Raw genomic sequence first — 14,734 nt, forward strand, 5'->3', positions numbered from 1 at the left:
CTTCCCTTTCGCCAGGCGGCAGCCAGCTGCTTTTCAGCTACGGCACTTTCGACAACAGCGGCCTCGAGTGAGGGGGGCGGGACGGCGCGGGATAAACCTGCCAGGGCTGCTTTCGCGTGGGGCGGCAAAAAGTAAATATTGTATTATTATTATTAGTCGTGTTCGCATCCTCCTGCCCAAGCGGCGAAGAGGGAAATGGAAGGATGGGTGTCCTCGAATGTGCTGACGGCGAGAAAGGGAATGGCGGAGCACGGAGGGCCTCCTGATCATGACGTAACGATCACGCGCTTCCCTTTCATCTTTCATCCCACCAATCGCTAGGAGGCTCGGGAGGCGGGGTGCAGGCACATGGGCCAACGCCGCTCGCCGCCGCCTAGGGGCATACAGGGCAGAGTCATAGAGTTCCCAGTCCTCCTATTACCAGAGGGGACATTTAAAAAAGATAAGGGAAGAACGGCTTGTCGTCCGCTCATAATAATGTACTTCCGGGTGAAGAGGCTGCTTCTTCCTGTCCCGGCCGCCAACGTGCTGAGTGCTTTGAGGCCCGCAATTTTGAGCGGAACGGTTTGGGGTTGCCATGACGACTTGAGGGGACCGAACCAAGACCTATGCAGGTTAGTCGACGCTAACTGAATTGTTTCATAACTGAGAGGCAACCTTTATGGCCAGAGAGAGGAGCGTCTGTTTTCAAAGAGTTTTTAGCTTAATACAGGATGTGGGAAGAAGCGTTTGGGCCTGGCGTCATGACCAGGCGAAGCACAAGGCTGCTTTCTGGGGAGCTCAGTCATGGAGCGGACTGAGTGAAGGCGGTGAAGGTCCTGTGTGAGGCGGTTGGAGGATGGATGGCGGCTAACAGATCGAGGTTGAATCCTGTCAAGACAGAAATACTACTTTGGGGGACAGGGGGCGGGCGGGTGTGGAGGACTCCCTGGTCCTGAATGGGGTAGCTGTGCCCCTGAAGGACCAGGTGCGCAGCCTGGGAGTCATTCTGGACTCACAGCTGTCCATGGAGGCGCAGGTCAATTCTGTGTCCTGGGCAGCTGTTTATCAGCTCCATCTGCTACACAGGCTGAGACCCTACCTGCCCACAGATTGTGGTGCATGCTCTAGTTATCTCCCGCTTGGACTACTGCAATGCGCTCTACGTGGGGCTACCTTTGAAGGTGACTCAGAAACTACAATTAATCCAGAATGTGGCAGCTAGACTGGTGACTGGGGGCGGCCAACGAGACCACATAACACTGGTGTTGAAAGACCTACATTGGCTCCCAGTACGTTTCCGAGCACAATTCAAAGTGGGGTGCTGACCTTTAAAGCCCTAAATGGCCTCAGCCCATTATATCTGAAGGAGCGTCTCCACCCCCATCGTTCTGCCTGGACACTGAGATCCAGCGCCAAAGGCCTTCTGGCGGTTCCCTCATTGCGAGAAGTGAGGTTTACAGGGAACCAGACAGAGGGTCTTCTCGGTAGTGGCACCTGCCTTGTGGAACACCCTCCCTTCAGATGTGAAGGAAATAAGCAGCTATCCTATCTTTAAAAGACGTCTGAAGGCAGCCCTGTTTAGGGAAGTTTTTAATATTTAATGCTGTATTGTTTTTAACACTTGATTGGGAGCCCTCCAGAGTGGCTGGGGAAACTCAGCCAGATATATATATATGTATATATATATATGTATATATATACATATATATGTATATGTATATATATATGTATATGTATATATGCATATACATCCTAAGGTATGTGGTTATTCGCTACGGTGCAATAGGAAACACATTAATCAAGGCCCATTGTGCCCATTATGTTGGTTAACCTTCATAATAAAATGCTTTCCTCTCGGTTGCTTTTAATACTAAAAATAGCCTCAAGCTATATAAGAGAGAGGACATGATTCAGTTTTAATATATGTCTGTATTCTTTAAAGTTTAATAGTAAGAATCATGTTATTCAGGTTTCATTTTAATTTTTAATTACAGCATCTGTTACTTTTCTATTATTGATAGGATCTACCCAGCTTCTGATTCCCAAAAGCTCTTCCCACCCTAAGTCTTCCTGGGTCTCTGGTTAATTTATTTTTCTCTTGCCCTGTCTGCATTTGGTTTAGTTGCTCACTCTGATGTGTTTTTGATAGTGTGGTTTTTCAGTGTCCACCTTTTAGTGTACGTAGCTTCCTTGGATGTCTTGATGACAGGAAGGTGGGGTAAAAGTGTTTAGAGGTGTTTTCTTGCTGTTCATCCTTCCATCCTGTCCAGCCCATTTCAGACCTGTAAACTGGAATCCACCCACATGATACTGACTCTGTCTCTCTACATTACTTACCGTATTTTTCGCTCTATAAGACGCACCAGACCACAAGACGCACCTAGTTTTTGGAGGAGGAAAACAAGAAAAAAGATATTCTGAATCTCAGAAGCCAGAACAGCAAGAGGGATTGGTGCACAGTGAAAGCAGCAATTCCTCTTGCTGTTCTGGCTTCTGGGATAGCTGCACAGCCTGCATTCGCTCCATAAGATGCACACACATTTCCCCTTACTTTTTAGGAGGGAAAAAGTGAGTCTTATAGAGCAAAAAATACGGTACTTTGGAGTGCACTATTAACTCTGACATCTCTTTTATAAAGCTTCAATGTTGCATCTTAGCCCATTTTCTTACACCCATATTTCATCTTTTTTAAAAGAAGAAAAACATCAGCAAAAGCTGTACAGTTTATTTCACCATTGTATACATTTATTTTTTTATGGACACAAAAGTAGAAATATTGTGCCCTTTGAAAAACTTTCCCCAGTCAAGCGGCCTCCAGATTTTTCGGATTACAACTTTCACCATCCCATTGTAGTCCAGCAACATTAGGCGTGGGTGTGTGCCAGTTTGGAGAAGGCTGACTTAAAACAATGCACTAAAATGCACCATATTCCTGTTGAGTGCTACATTTCTCCCCACCACATTCCTCAGAGCTTTTTGTCCCTTTCCTTGCTATGAAGCAGAACTTGAGACTTGCCTTGAGACACCAAGGAGGGGCTTAGAAGCAATGACTAGCAAGGTGCTTTTTCGGTGTATGTAGTTAGAAGCAGGGTGGATAAAATAAATTATTTAAAATATAAATAAATCAGATTTTTAAATTTAATTTGGATTTTTTTATTTAAATTGGATTTTTAAAAATTTTGCTTTTGGAGGAAAAATCTTTCTAAAGATGGTTTTCTATTTAAGTTACATTATAGTCCAAATGCTATTCATCAGGAAATAAGGATTTGTCTTTAATTATGTAGCATGAGGCTTTACATGGAATGTTTAAAATTTTAGGTAAATGAATTCCATTAATCCATTTACAATGTCATGCTTTTCCAGAGGTTTCTGTAAGATTATTTGGGGCAGCTTTTCTAAGAGAAGATATTATCACAGATGCTTGTTTTTGCAGTTCTCAAAAGGGTGAATTTGTGTCTGCAGAGATAACATGCCTTCTCTTCATAGGAAAAATGTTATAAAATAAACATACAGAGTTGAGAAAAAAACTTTAATCCCATTGTTCCTTTGCAAATTTATATACACAGAATCAGGCTAAGTTCCAAGCGGTTCAATGAATAGATTTGTTTTGAAAGGAATAGATCTACATAAGTAGCTAAGTGTGAAGCAGTAAAAATGAAAGTGCAACCTTGTGACCAGAATACTCCACAAGTCTTGGGATCTTTGTGTAATAATTGTGCAAGTCAGTAATTTTTGATAAAACTGTAAAAAGCACTTTGAAAATTTATTATTCCAAAAAAATGAAACCTTCATCTGGTTGTAATTATTAAGATTATAACACCAAGAATGAGTCTTTCTGTAAAAAAAAAAAAAGATTTAAACCAAGTCTTACTGACTAGTGATTTAAATCAATTTAATTTAAATCAAATCCACCCTGGTCAGAAGAAAGTGCTGACTCCCCACCAATAAGATATGGACGACCTGCTCTCTTGTGTCAGTCTCTTGCTGCCTTTTTGTACACACATTTGGTGCAGTAAGGTTTATGATGCCCCTCTGCTTGGAAACAACCCCCAGGAGTATTAGACTCTTAATTCAGGGGTGGAGAACCCTCAGCCCTTCAGGTGCTGCTGGAGCACACCTTGTGTCATTCCTGACTTAGTGGCAGCGATGGCTGGAGCTGATGGAGATTGGATTGGAATCCACATCCCTGCTGTAAAGTGTTCGGGAGGGCTTCATGTTTCACACAACAGCTGCTGGGAGCACACATCTGTCATTTTTTCACCCAAAATGTCAGTTCCAGCAGAATTGACAACCACTGCTCTCCTCTACTGGATAAACAGTCTGACGGAGAGCTTCTATTTTAGAGCAGGAGTGGGGGAAGCCTGTGGTCCTTCAAGCGTTGTAGGGCCTTTGGCTGTGCAGCCTGGGGTCCATGAGAGCTGGGAGTCCAGCAAGTTTGAAGAGCCACAGGTTCCCCATAAACAATGTGTGAAAAGTCAGCCAGCTCTCCCGAATCATCTTTTCAGGCATGTCTGGTGCTGATTCTCTTTGGTCATGTGAATTCGCCTTTAGTGGCAACCACACCGTCACACAGCTTTCACCTTGGTTTAAGGATGCTCACTGTGACAGGCTTGGTAGCTTTCTCATTTATTGCTCAACTAAAGGTCATCACAGTTTAAAACAACAACAGCAGCTATTCATCGCATAGAGAACTTGATGAGGCGTGATAAGAATATGAGAATTCTGCCTTGTTGAATCAGAGGCAAGGTACATCTGTCTCGTACAGCAGGCTGGTGATAGCCTTTGCCTGTTTGCCTCTGGTGTTTGGTGTTAAATCATATGCTGCCTCTGTGCCCAGATGTCCCATGTATCTCATAGCTGAGCCATCTAATCTTCTGGCTGTCCCCCCCTCTTGTGGTAGGAAGTTCCATACATTAATTCCATGTTGCCTGAAGAAAGACTCGTGACGGTGCCAAGCCCTCTGCTTGGGTTACCTGAGAGGAGGCTTATCCCTGCTCTGTGGTTTCTACCGGCACCCACAGCCCTCCACCACCATGTCCTGGTACGTCTTCAGGACCACCATGTCGTGTTGGTCCAGGTAGAGCATAGCGATGGGGCTGAGGTCCGTCGGGACGCAGCAGGCCTTGGGCACCCTGGAGTTCACCGAGCTCAGCATGGTCTGCACCACAGCGTGGCTGGAGGAGTTCATGTGGTCGGCTAGCGGGAACCGGCACTCCCCGGAGCAGTAGAAAGCGTGGTAGCCGCTGGGGGCAACTATCCAGTCGTTCCACCCAACTTCCTTGAAATCTACAAACAGGCGCTGCCTCCGGCACCTTGTGCTGGCTTTGGGCTTGGGCTTCAGGCCTTTGCGTTTGCTGCGGGAGGATGGCCCCTTGGAGGCTCTTCGAGCTCCTTTCTGGGGTAGTCCACCTGGCTGGCTCCTGCTTTGTCTCTTCCCACGAGTCAAAGGCTGCCCCCTCCGGTCGTGACTGTAGGTGACCAGCAGAGGCCTTTCTAGAGCCCACTGGGCCTCCTCCTCTCCGGGAGACCGCCTCGCGCGAAGCGGAGCCTGGTGCTGAGGAAGCTTGTGGCTGCTGTTGGGGTGCTCCACCTCAATGAGAAACCCAAGGTGGGGCCTCGGACCTTTGGCCCTCTGGAAAGCAGCGGTCACGTCAAAGCTCTCCCACTTGGGCTGCTTGGGAGCCAAGAATCTGCGAGCCAGGAGGAGACTGCTCTTGTTTCCGGAAACGGGTAGGGGGCCCATTGCGTGGTATATGTTGATGTGGAAACCCCTGCTTTCCTTCTGCGAGTGGTACAGGCGCAGCTCCAGGGCAGTCAGCTCCTCTTCCACAGGCAGCAAGCTCAGGTTGAACAGGAAGTAGAGCGAACCATCTACGGCTTCAGGGGTGTTTTCCAGATCCTCTAGATGTGAAACAGAAGCCGGAAAGGGATTGAGGACTGAGTGTTTGGGGCTGGTGTGAGGAACCTTTGGCCTTGCAGATGTTGCTGAAGTATAGCTCCCATCGCCCCTGGCCTTGGGCCAAGCTTGCTGGGTCTGGTGGGAGTTGTAGTTCAGCAACATTCACAAAGGTTGTCCATGCCAGGACTGCAGGAGTTGCCTTCTTGCGTCCAACCAAGTGTCCATCTAGCCCATCTGTGTTTTGCCCCCCTGCATCCAGCCAGATGCTTCTAAGAAGCTCCCAAGCAACTGCTGTTCCCTGTCAATTGTCTCAAAGTTATTGCCCTAACTTTTTAAAATAAAAGAAAATACTTATTTGCGGCTATGCAGTGTGAAGCACTTTTTTCTAAGCCTGTTTTGGGTTTTTTTAAAGAATCAGAACCGTATCTTGGCATCCCTTTCTTTGGAGTAACATGTCCTTGCCTGAAGTGGTGCCAGGTTCCTGGCTGCTGATAACACAGAGCCTGTGTGTGGCTCTGTTGCCTTGCTTGCTCTGCAGGTGGCGCTGTAACCCAAGGCAAATCATACACCTCCCAAAACCCAAGAGGAAAAAAGAAGAGATCTTCCTTAAGTATGGGGGCATTCTTGAAGTATCCTGGCATTAGGGAACTTTGCTTTCCTTCCTCCTCGATGAAGCGTGTTTGACCCTCAGAGTCAAAATCAGAATTGTAGAGTTGGAAGGGACCACAAGGGTCATCTATCAGTGCAACCCCCTGCAATGCAGGAATCTTTCAATGTGGGGTTTGAACCCACAACCCTGAGATGAAGAGTCTTGCGCTCTCCCAACTGAGCCTTCTACCAGGTCAGGCTATTTGTCAGCCTCTTATTGTCAGCCATGGCTGGCAGTTGCTCTCTAAGGACCGGGGCAAACAGAGGGGCTTTCCTTTTAACTGGGGGTGTCAAGGATTGAACTTGGGACCTTCTGCATGCAAAGCAAGGTTCCTGCCTGCTGAGCTACCTCTTTTTCCCTTTACGCAGTGCAGCCGCTTATCTACAGCTTTCCACCTCTCCTTCATCCCTGTTCCTGGCTCCTGGTTTTGTGCAGTCACTTCAAGGATGGAGAGCCTGTGGCTGTCTCTGGTTGGACTCTGGCTCCCATCAGTCCCTGCAGCTGGCATGGCCAATGTTCAGGGAGATGATGGGAGATGTAGTCTAGCAACTCCTGGAGGGCCTGGGTTAAATTTCCCAACTTTTCTCCCCTCTGCTGCTACCCCAACCAATTTTTCAAGGCCCCAGCCACCCCAATGGCCCAAACGTGGAATTTGAAGGCGGACGTGGCAATCGCAAGCTCACCAACATGGTGGAAGGTGCGGATGGTGTTGGCTCTCCCGGCTTGTTCCTCCAGGAAGGGAAGCTCTGTCTCTTTGAGGGAGGAGGGAGCCTTCCCCAAGCAGAATTGGTACAGATCCAGAAGATATTGGGGGACCACAAGCCCCGCCTTTGGCTCCGGGCGCCGTTGCAAGCCCAGGCGTCTCAGCAGGATGGTTTGGAGGGCTTGGATCGGGACCTGCTTTGAGGAGTCATGCTCGCCAGCAGTTCCTGGAGAGGCCGCTAGGAGGCCTCCAGATCTCCAGAATTCAAGAGGTATAAGCAGGACCACCAAAACAGCCAAGTTACCAGAAACCATTGTGGAACTGGGGAAGGCAGAGGGAAGACAAAAACATGGTTGGTGAATGTGGCTTGTAGACAGAATTGGATTTCCTGGGTTGTTTTTCCCTTTTCGTCTCCACTCCCTGCCGCCGCCCCCCCCCCAAAAAAAAACCAGAAAATAAAAGAGTGCATTCGACTTGGAATATGTATACTGTAGATTAAAGTATAGTTAAAGGGAGCCAGTCAAAAAGCTGGGTTGCCTTTTTAGCATCGTGCCCCCTGCTGGTAGTGGGGGAAATTACTCCATGCTGCACATCAGTATAATTTGATGCAGTTCAGTTAATTCTGTGGCATTAGGATATAACCTCAGAGAGCGTTTGCATGTTAAATTTCTCCCAGACCGTCTCTGCAGGATGCTGCAGGAAAATTGCTAGCAGAGGTCTTAGTGAGTACGAAAGAAGCCTGAAGAAAGATGCCTCTGCGGAGACTTTTGAACAGAGCAAAACCCTAGGGAGTTCAGATCCCTTTATTTTATCAAGTGCACATTTTGCTTTGCAAAAGGGTTTCAGTGCCCCAAAAAATGTGTTGCGAGAAGGCAGAGGGGCGTCTTGGAGCAAGCGAGTTAGATTATTGAGAGTGATGTGTGCTGCGTTTTTTTGTTTTTGTTTCAAGAGCATGTATTTTGCCTTTGAAAGAATTCTGCGGTAGGTAAGAGAAAGTCCTGGCGTTTGTTAATGTCTTGACATCCCTGCTCTTCCTTGATCTTCCATTTGCCTAGGCTTGGGGTGGGCAATCATGCCTGATGCCTCACTCACCCTCCCAATAGCTTACCACAGAGGAAGTCATCCTTTGTCATCCGTAGAATTGTAGAGTTGGAAGGGCCCGCGAGGGTCAACTAGTCCAACCCCCTGCAATGTAGGAGTCTCAGCTAAAGAACCCCTGGCAAATGGCCACCCAATCTCTGTTTTAAAACCTCCAGCGGAGGAGAACCCACCGATGAAGGAGAGAAACTGAGGCACAGAGAGCTTGCCCTGTAACACCCACGAAATGGGCACTGTTTGCTACAGGCCGACATTTGCAACTAGCCTTGACCATAAGCACTCATGTCAGCTGTACCCCGGAGATTGCACAAACCCTTTGAGGTGTTGTGCAGATGAATGTGGGAAGATTCTGGAACGGTGGCTGTAGCCTTGCCCTCAACGTGGCACCATGCACTAGTTGGGTGGGGTTTCTGCCAGAGGTGGGCAGGCAGACTGGCAGTGGGTGGAGCTTCTCAGGAGGGCATCTTGCTGCAGGATGCTATCTTGAGACACCCTCTTCATCAAGCCCCGGTTAATACATGTAAAATTAGCAGAGCAAGCAAGGGCCCATCCAGGGCACTACCCATAAGAGCCCTCTAAGCACGTCCACAAGGAGGGTAGTGTTGCTTTTCTGAAGTGTTGTTGACAGTGTGGATGTCCGTCCCCCCCTCGCCCCGCTCAGAAGTACTTACTTGCAAAGGTTGAGGCTGTTGGCAAGCATCCATTTTCCCCACTCCTGCAAATCCAGCAGCTTTTCCTTGCCGTTAGGTCTCTCCCAACCTTGCTGCTGCTTCTCTCGGGTCACCCAAGCCAGGGAACAGCCCACACTGCCCCATGGCCACCCCACTTCTCCATGGCGACCTCCGTTGTCCTTCCCTCGCTCGGCAAGTGAGCCAGAGGCCGGCCAGCCTCCCAGCTCTTCTCCAGAGCGCTGGGGCTCTGCCCACCCTGCCTGTGGAGGTGCCGTCCTCGCTGCCTTCAGGATGTGATGTCAACCAGCCCAGGAGGCCGAGCCAGAACAAACAAGTTTGTTGTGAGTTGTCGCCTCTTCGCTCTCTCCAGCACAGCACGGTGGCCCATTTTCTGGACTCGCCACTCGCTTCGGCCCTGCCAGGAAGGCAAGAGAGCTATGCCAGCTCTGATCCCAGGTGGGGAACAGGAGGTGACTTGCATCTCCACCCCAGAAAATTATGGGACATCTGCTTCACCAGTTAACAGCTGGGCCAAGGACACGAGGTAGCCGAATTTGGCCGACTCTTCATCTCCCCACTGCCCAGTTAGCAACAAGGCCTTCAAAAACACCCAGAAGGTGCTGCTACCATGAGCCAAAATTGGTGACTTGACACTGTTTGAAGGCCGACCCTTCCAGTCTGAAATTTGGGCTGCATACCACCTGGAGCTGACGTTTATCAACCTGCTACTAAGGCACCCTGAAAAAAAGGGACATGGGGCTTCGCTTGGCACGAGGCTAGTTTTCACAGCGTTTCTGCTGGCAGCCCAATTTACAAGCCTGCAAAGTCAATGCAGGCTTTTACATTGCAGCTTTGACTGCCCCCCCCCCCTTCTTCAAAGTAACACGTGCGATTATTCTCAGGTTGCGTTCAAACAGAAGCTGGTGCCGTCCCAAAGGCACGAGCCTCACCAGAAAAACAGCCAACCCACCCCCTCCCCAGGCCCCGTTCTTCCTGGCGTGCTGCCCAGGAGTGCAGGAGATCTGGGCCAGGTCCTTATCAGGCCAGAGGGGGAGAGGGCTTTCAGGGGCCAGCGCTTCCTCCGCCACCAGACAGCACGCGCCGGGAACGAGCTGTCTGTGGAAAGAGCGCGTCAACAGGGCCTGAGGAGGAAGCGCTGCGGTCATCACCCAAGGCAGACTCTTGGAACAAACACACGGTGCAGGAATGTGGCCTCGTTGTGGACCTGGGTGAGGGGTTGGGGAGAGGTAATCTCCTGCAAGGCTGAAGCTTGTGGCATTCCCTCCCAGAAGCCTAAGCTTGGCTGCAGGCACACATTAAGCCAGATTGAATACGCAGCAGTTCGGCTGTCCTTTCCCAAGGCAGAATTGCAGTTCCTTAAGCTGCAGGTGTGCAGTATAATGGCTGCTTTAGTTGAGATCCCTGCATTGCAGGGGGTTGGACTAGATGACCCTCAGGGTCTCTTTCAACTCTCCAGTTCTGGGATGCCTTTTCTTCATGCTCATGCTGAGGACCCTGACCACTAAGCAAGCCACCGTCATTCCCAAGCAGCAACTTGTGCTTTGAGTCCACCACCGACACCAGTAAAATTCTGCGGTACGTGGTCCATTTGAACCATGGGAAGGTTTCCTCTGGCGCTCCAGAATTGAAAAATCGGGAGCTTTTTGACTCCCCCCAGGTGGTTCAGAGAGCATGCTGAACCTGTATGTGTCCTGGCTACCCACTTGAATGACTTTGGAAGAGGATGGAGTAGATTCACGGAGTGTGTCACAGCACTGTCAGGCAAGGAATGTCCAGAAGGAGGAGTTAACTCTTTATTGTCAAAAGTACACTTACAAGTTGGGGAAAGGCATGTCCACCCATATGCTACCACCCTCAGCTATGCCCGGTTTACACCCAATGAGGCAGTTGCTGCAACAGAGAGCCCTCGCCCCCAGTTTAGGTATATTCCCTCCCCGAGTTTTGCACTGGCAGGTGCAGACTACAGCTGTGTGTAACCCGCTTTTACTGCTCCCACTTCAATCTTCTTCTAGTCCTGGAACCCAGAGGCAGAGATGCAGCAGGTAGCTTCATCTGAGGACAGGCAGCCCTCTTGCAATCACACCCATGGCAGAACCTCACCCAGTGGCAACCGACTGGAAGGAGGCAAGAGGGGCATGACAAATTGGGCAGAGAGGCAGCAGAAGGGCTGCTCTGTGGCTGGATCCTTTGAGCCTAGAGGACTGTGAATCATGCTGCTTTCTCCCAAAGCTAGTGCCTACTGCCCTGGCTTTTTGGAATCAGCCCTCCTCTGGGGGCACGTCTCCACTAAAAACCCAACAGAGGTCAACTGTTGCAAGTTGCAAGGAACTTTGGGAATTCCGAATCGGCCCAGAGGTTAACCGCCTCTTCTTCAAGCTACTATCCACCAGGGATGCTGTGGAGAGGAAGCAGTAAATTCATTTTAGGTAACTAGAGTTACCTAGCGTTTGGCTCAAAGTCTAAGCTTCTGGATTCAGCAGCATCCATTCCTGGCCCAGGCCAACCCCTCTCACTCCTCCTTGCACCAGAGTTGTCCTTGGCTGCCGGCGGCTGTTTCTCCAGCTCGCTGTGCAAAACATCCTCTTCGCCGCTGACCCTGGGCTTGGCCGCCCGCCACAGAGGATGTTGGCACAGTGAGGGAGCGTCAAGTTGGTGCCGCCACCGTCCAGAGGGGAAAACAGGCTGTCCTCGTGCAGCCGCACTTCCTGTTTACAGGCCCCCATAAGCCTGGGCTTAACCCTCTGCTGCCTGAAGACCAGCAGCCATGGCTGCTGCAGAGGGCAGAGAGTTCCCAGCTGGCAAGAGTTCTGCCCTTGGCACAGGGCAGAAGTGACCCAAACTTCCAAGTCAGTGGCTCACCTCTCCCCTAAATCTACAGCACAGGGTGGGAATAATTTTTCATTCTCTTATGGGTAATGGGGGTGGGACACAGAACAGCCATGCTGCATACCAGTGGTGGGCAGGGCCAGAGACAGACCTGGGCAGAGCAATGGGTGAGACTTTTCCTTTTGTACAGTGTGCTACATTCCAGCTGTGCAAAGGTCAGAGGTTTTCTAGCAAGAGGCTTCATCGCCATTGTAGGACACAGTCCAGGCAGGCAAAAGCACTTTAGGGGCAAGGTTGACAGAAGAGAGTAGCCCGGAGGGAGACCCAGGGGCTCGAAGGCTGCTTTTGCTCGGAGGTTCCCAACCCCTAACCTACCACCCACCTGGAACAAAAAGTACATTGCTTACCTAGAGCTGGTTGTCTTCAACCTTCTCACACCCCATGACCCACATTTAACTCAAACACACATTTGGAGACCCATTTCTCGAATCTTCTATTTGCACGGTGGTAGTGCTCCTGTTGACACCCACCAGTTGAAGACAGGATGTGAAATTTGTCGCCATCTTGATCAGGTGTGAGAAATCCAAACATTAAGGCCACGGGACCTAGAAATCTTTGTAAGTCTGGGGTTTTTTCTCTCTCCTAGCGCAGAATCATAAGGTTCCTTTAACATACAAGCTTTTCTTTCAACATTAAAATGGGCTCATACCTCTCGTGATTATGGAACACAGCAACAAGAGCAAAAAATCCTGCAGTCTATTTCAAACACTTTGAACTACAGAGGTAACTTGGTCTGCTCAGCAAGGAGGGCAGAATGTATTCTAAGCCATAGAAGCACCTACTTCCTGAATTACCCTTAAGAGTACCTGCTGCTGCTGACACAAACAAGGCACCAATTGTATAACGTATTTCTCCTCTTTGCCAGCAGGGGTGCACGATGAAGGTGCCAGTTGCGGTCATCCGCCTGCCCCACGGACCCGACGGGTCAAGCCGCGGCTTCGATCCCAACTCTCCCCGTTTCCAGGCCCTTGGTCCTGCCAGCCTCTCCTCTGGGAGCACAGCAGACCTAGAGCAGGAGCAGCAAAGTCGTGTGACGCTTCGAGAACGCTACCTGCGCAGCCTCTCAGCCATGGCTGGGCGGCCCGTCAGATTCACCATGTACGAGAGGGTCAAGGTCACAGCTTTGTTTGGCGCGTCCGACATTGACATCCTGAACTTCCAGGTCTCCGAGCTTCAGACTCCACTGGGGATACAGAGAGAAGCGCTGCTCCGATGTTCGGACATCATCGCGTACTCCTTTGAGCTTTGACAGATCTGCCTTTTTACTATTAAAGCACCTTTTATAAGCAAGTGTTCAGTCCTTTGTGAGTTGCAGAGAGCAGGCTCGGTTTATTCCTAGCAGACATGTCCAGCGGGCTATAACAAATTAAGAAATGAGTTTGACCGCAGAGGAGGCTGCCTGCTACATCTCTTCATGATTCACTGTTCTGCACACACTGCCTCCCACTCTGATTCTGGGTCTGTGTTGCAAGTAGGAGCTGTAACAAAATGTCACAGTATGAAGTGCTGCACCCCACCGCTTTCCTGTTTTGTTTCCCTAGTATTGCCAACATTACAAGCTCCCATTTTTGCTGTTTCAGGGGTCTCCCCCAAGCCTGCTAATTCCTCCTTCTTGTGGGCAGCCCCATTTTAACTACCCTAGCAATGACGCAGCATCAACACTGTAGAGGGAGTTATTGTATTTAAAAATGGGGTATCAGAGTTTTTAGGGGGCTAACCAGGTTGGGATAGCTGGGATAGCAGGCTTGTTGGTTTTTGAATGTAGATTATGTAGATTTTTCAATTTCGTTGTTCTGTATGGGACAATGACAATAAAGATTATCATATCGTATTCTCTCATGCAATAAAGCATTGCAATACAGCAAATGCTGATTCAGCAGCTGCTTCTAAACAAATGGCAGGACTTAAAACCTTGCCTCCCTCATCCCTGGAGGGGTGGCAGTTGGCTGCAGATGTTTGCTGCTGGGTCTCCCGTGTCCTTTGGCATTTACCTGAAACTAGCCATGCAGTAGAAATTCTCAGCTGCTTCAGCTCAGATGAAAGTGAATGAAGGGACCCTTAATTTTTTAAAATATGCATTGCAGCTCAGTTCAAGCTCGCACACAGGCCTGACTTTTTTGTTTATCCTTTTGAGTTTATCATAAGCCATCATGAAATATCCAGTTAGCCTACTGACCGCTGAGGACTCCAAGCCTCCTTGTCCCAGCCACGGTGCTTTGATTCACACTGAGTTGCACACACAGAGAACAGGACGCTGCCCTAGATAGGCTTTTGATTTGATCCAGCAAGGCTTTTGTGTCCAGAGAAGGGACCCCCTGGGTCATCTGTGCCTATCCTTGGACTTATGTCACTATATTTCACTCTAGCACCCTGACTAGGGCTGGGCGATACAACATCCAAAACTGGTGTGAAGTCAATTTTGTGATACCAGTTTCATAATTTTTGACCTGCCAACACATCTCAAATGATGATTGTGTGTGTGCACTCTGCAAAAATCACAATGCCTGTCTAGATTATTGCAGCCTGTTAACTCTGCCAGCTCAGCTCTCCCCTGCCTCCTGCAGGGGAAGTGAATGACAAGAGCAGGCACCAGCAAAAATCACAATGCAGGAAAAACCGTGAAGCCAGCCAGTGCCTTGACATAGCTCCATCCTTCTTTCAGACACCATAATATCACTATATAACAATGTTTAGCTGGTGATATATCGCAGTGTTGAAAACCATGTCTCACCCACCCATCATTGGTGGGGGGAAAACCCCCTAAAGTAGGAGCAGGCTTCATTATCACATAGTAGTTGCTTTGATTTGTGCCTGTGCATATTACT

General features: G+C 49.3%; 2 protein-coding genes across 5 annotated transcripts; one reads left to right on the forward strand and one right to left on the reverse strand.

Moving 5' to 3' along the window:
- Nucleotides 1-373: 373 nt before the first annotated feature.
- On the forward strand, nucleotides 374-13,199 carry GEMIN7 (gem nuclear organelle associated protein 7). Of its 4 annotated transcripts, none has more exons than XM_081869863.1 (2): nucleotides 374-614; nucleotides 12,775-13,199. In XM_081869863.1, exons 1-2 carry the CDS (start codon nucleotides 609-611, stop codon nucleotides 13,156-13,158), a joined length of 390 nt encoding a protein of 129 aa, XP_081725989.1. In that variant the 5' UTR covers nucleotides 374-608; the 3' UTR covers nucleotides 13,159-13,199. The 4 variants fall into 4 exon arrangements, with proteins under 4 accessions (XP_081725989.1, XP_081725990.1, XP_081725992.1 ...); XM_081869864.1 differs by having other exon boundaries at nucleotides 384-614; nucleotides 12,778-13,199; XM_081869866.1 differs by lacking the exon at nucleotides 374-614 and adding an exon at nucleotides 11,723-11,869 and having other exon boundaries at nucleotides 12,778-13,199.
- LOC309345844 (bone morphogenetic protein 4-like) lies at nucleotides 3,498-9,233 on the reverse strand. Its single transcript, XM_081869278.1, has 3 exons — nucleotides 9,003-9,233; nucleotides 7,214-7,554; nucleotides 3,498-5,883 (listed from the first exon to the last, which is right to left on the reverse strand). Exons 1-3 carry the CDS (start codon nucleotides 9,029-9,031, stop codon nucleotides 4,988-4,990), a joined length of 1,266 nt encoding a protein of 421 aa, XP_081725404.1. The 5' UTR covers nucleotides 9,032-9,233; the 3' UTR covers nucleotides 3,498-4,987.
- Nucleotides 13,200-14,734: the final 1,535 nt, after the last annotated feature.

Source organism: Podarcis erhardii, assembly GCF_964252035.2.
Source record: "Podarcis erhardii genome assembly, chromosome: 7".
Taxonomy (NCBI): domain Eukaryota; kingdom Metazoa; phylum Chordata; class Lepidosauria; order Squamata; family Lacertidae; genus Podarcis; species Podarcis erhardii.

What these genes read in the sequence shown, in the direction of transcription:
- LOC309345844 (XM_081869278.1), bottom strand. Translation starts at nt 9,031, where the DNA reads ATGCTTGCCAACAGCCTCAACCTTTGCAA. An exon ending in AACAGCCTCAACCTTTGCAA is followed by an intron (nt 7,555 to 9,002) that starts GTAAGTACTTCT and finishes TGCCTTCCCCAG; the next exon opens with TTCCACAATGGTTTCTGGTA. An exon ending in CCGCACCTTCCACCATGTTG is followed by an intron (nt 5,884 to 7,213) that starts GTGAGCTTGCGA and finishes TTTCACATCTAG; the next exon opens with AGGATCTGGAAAACACCCCT.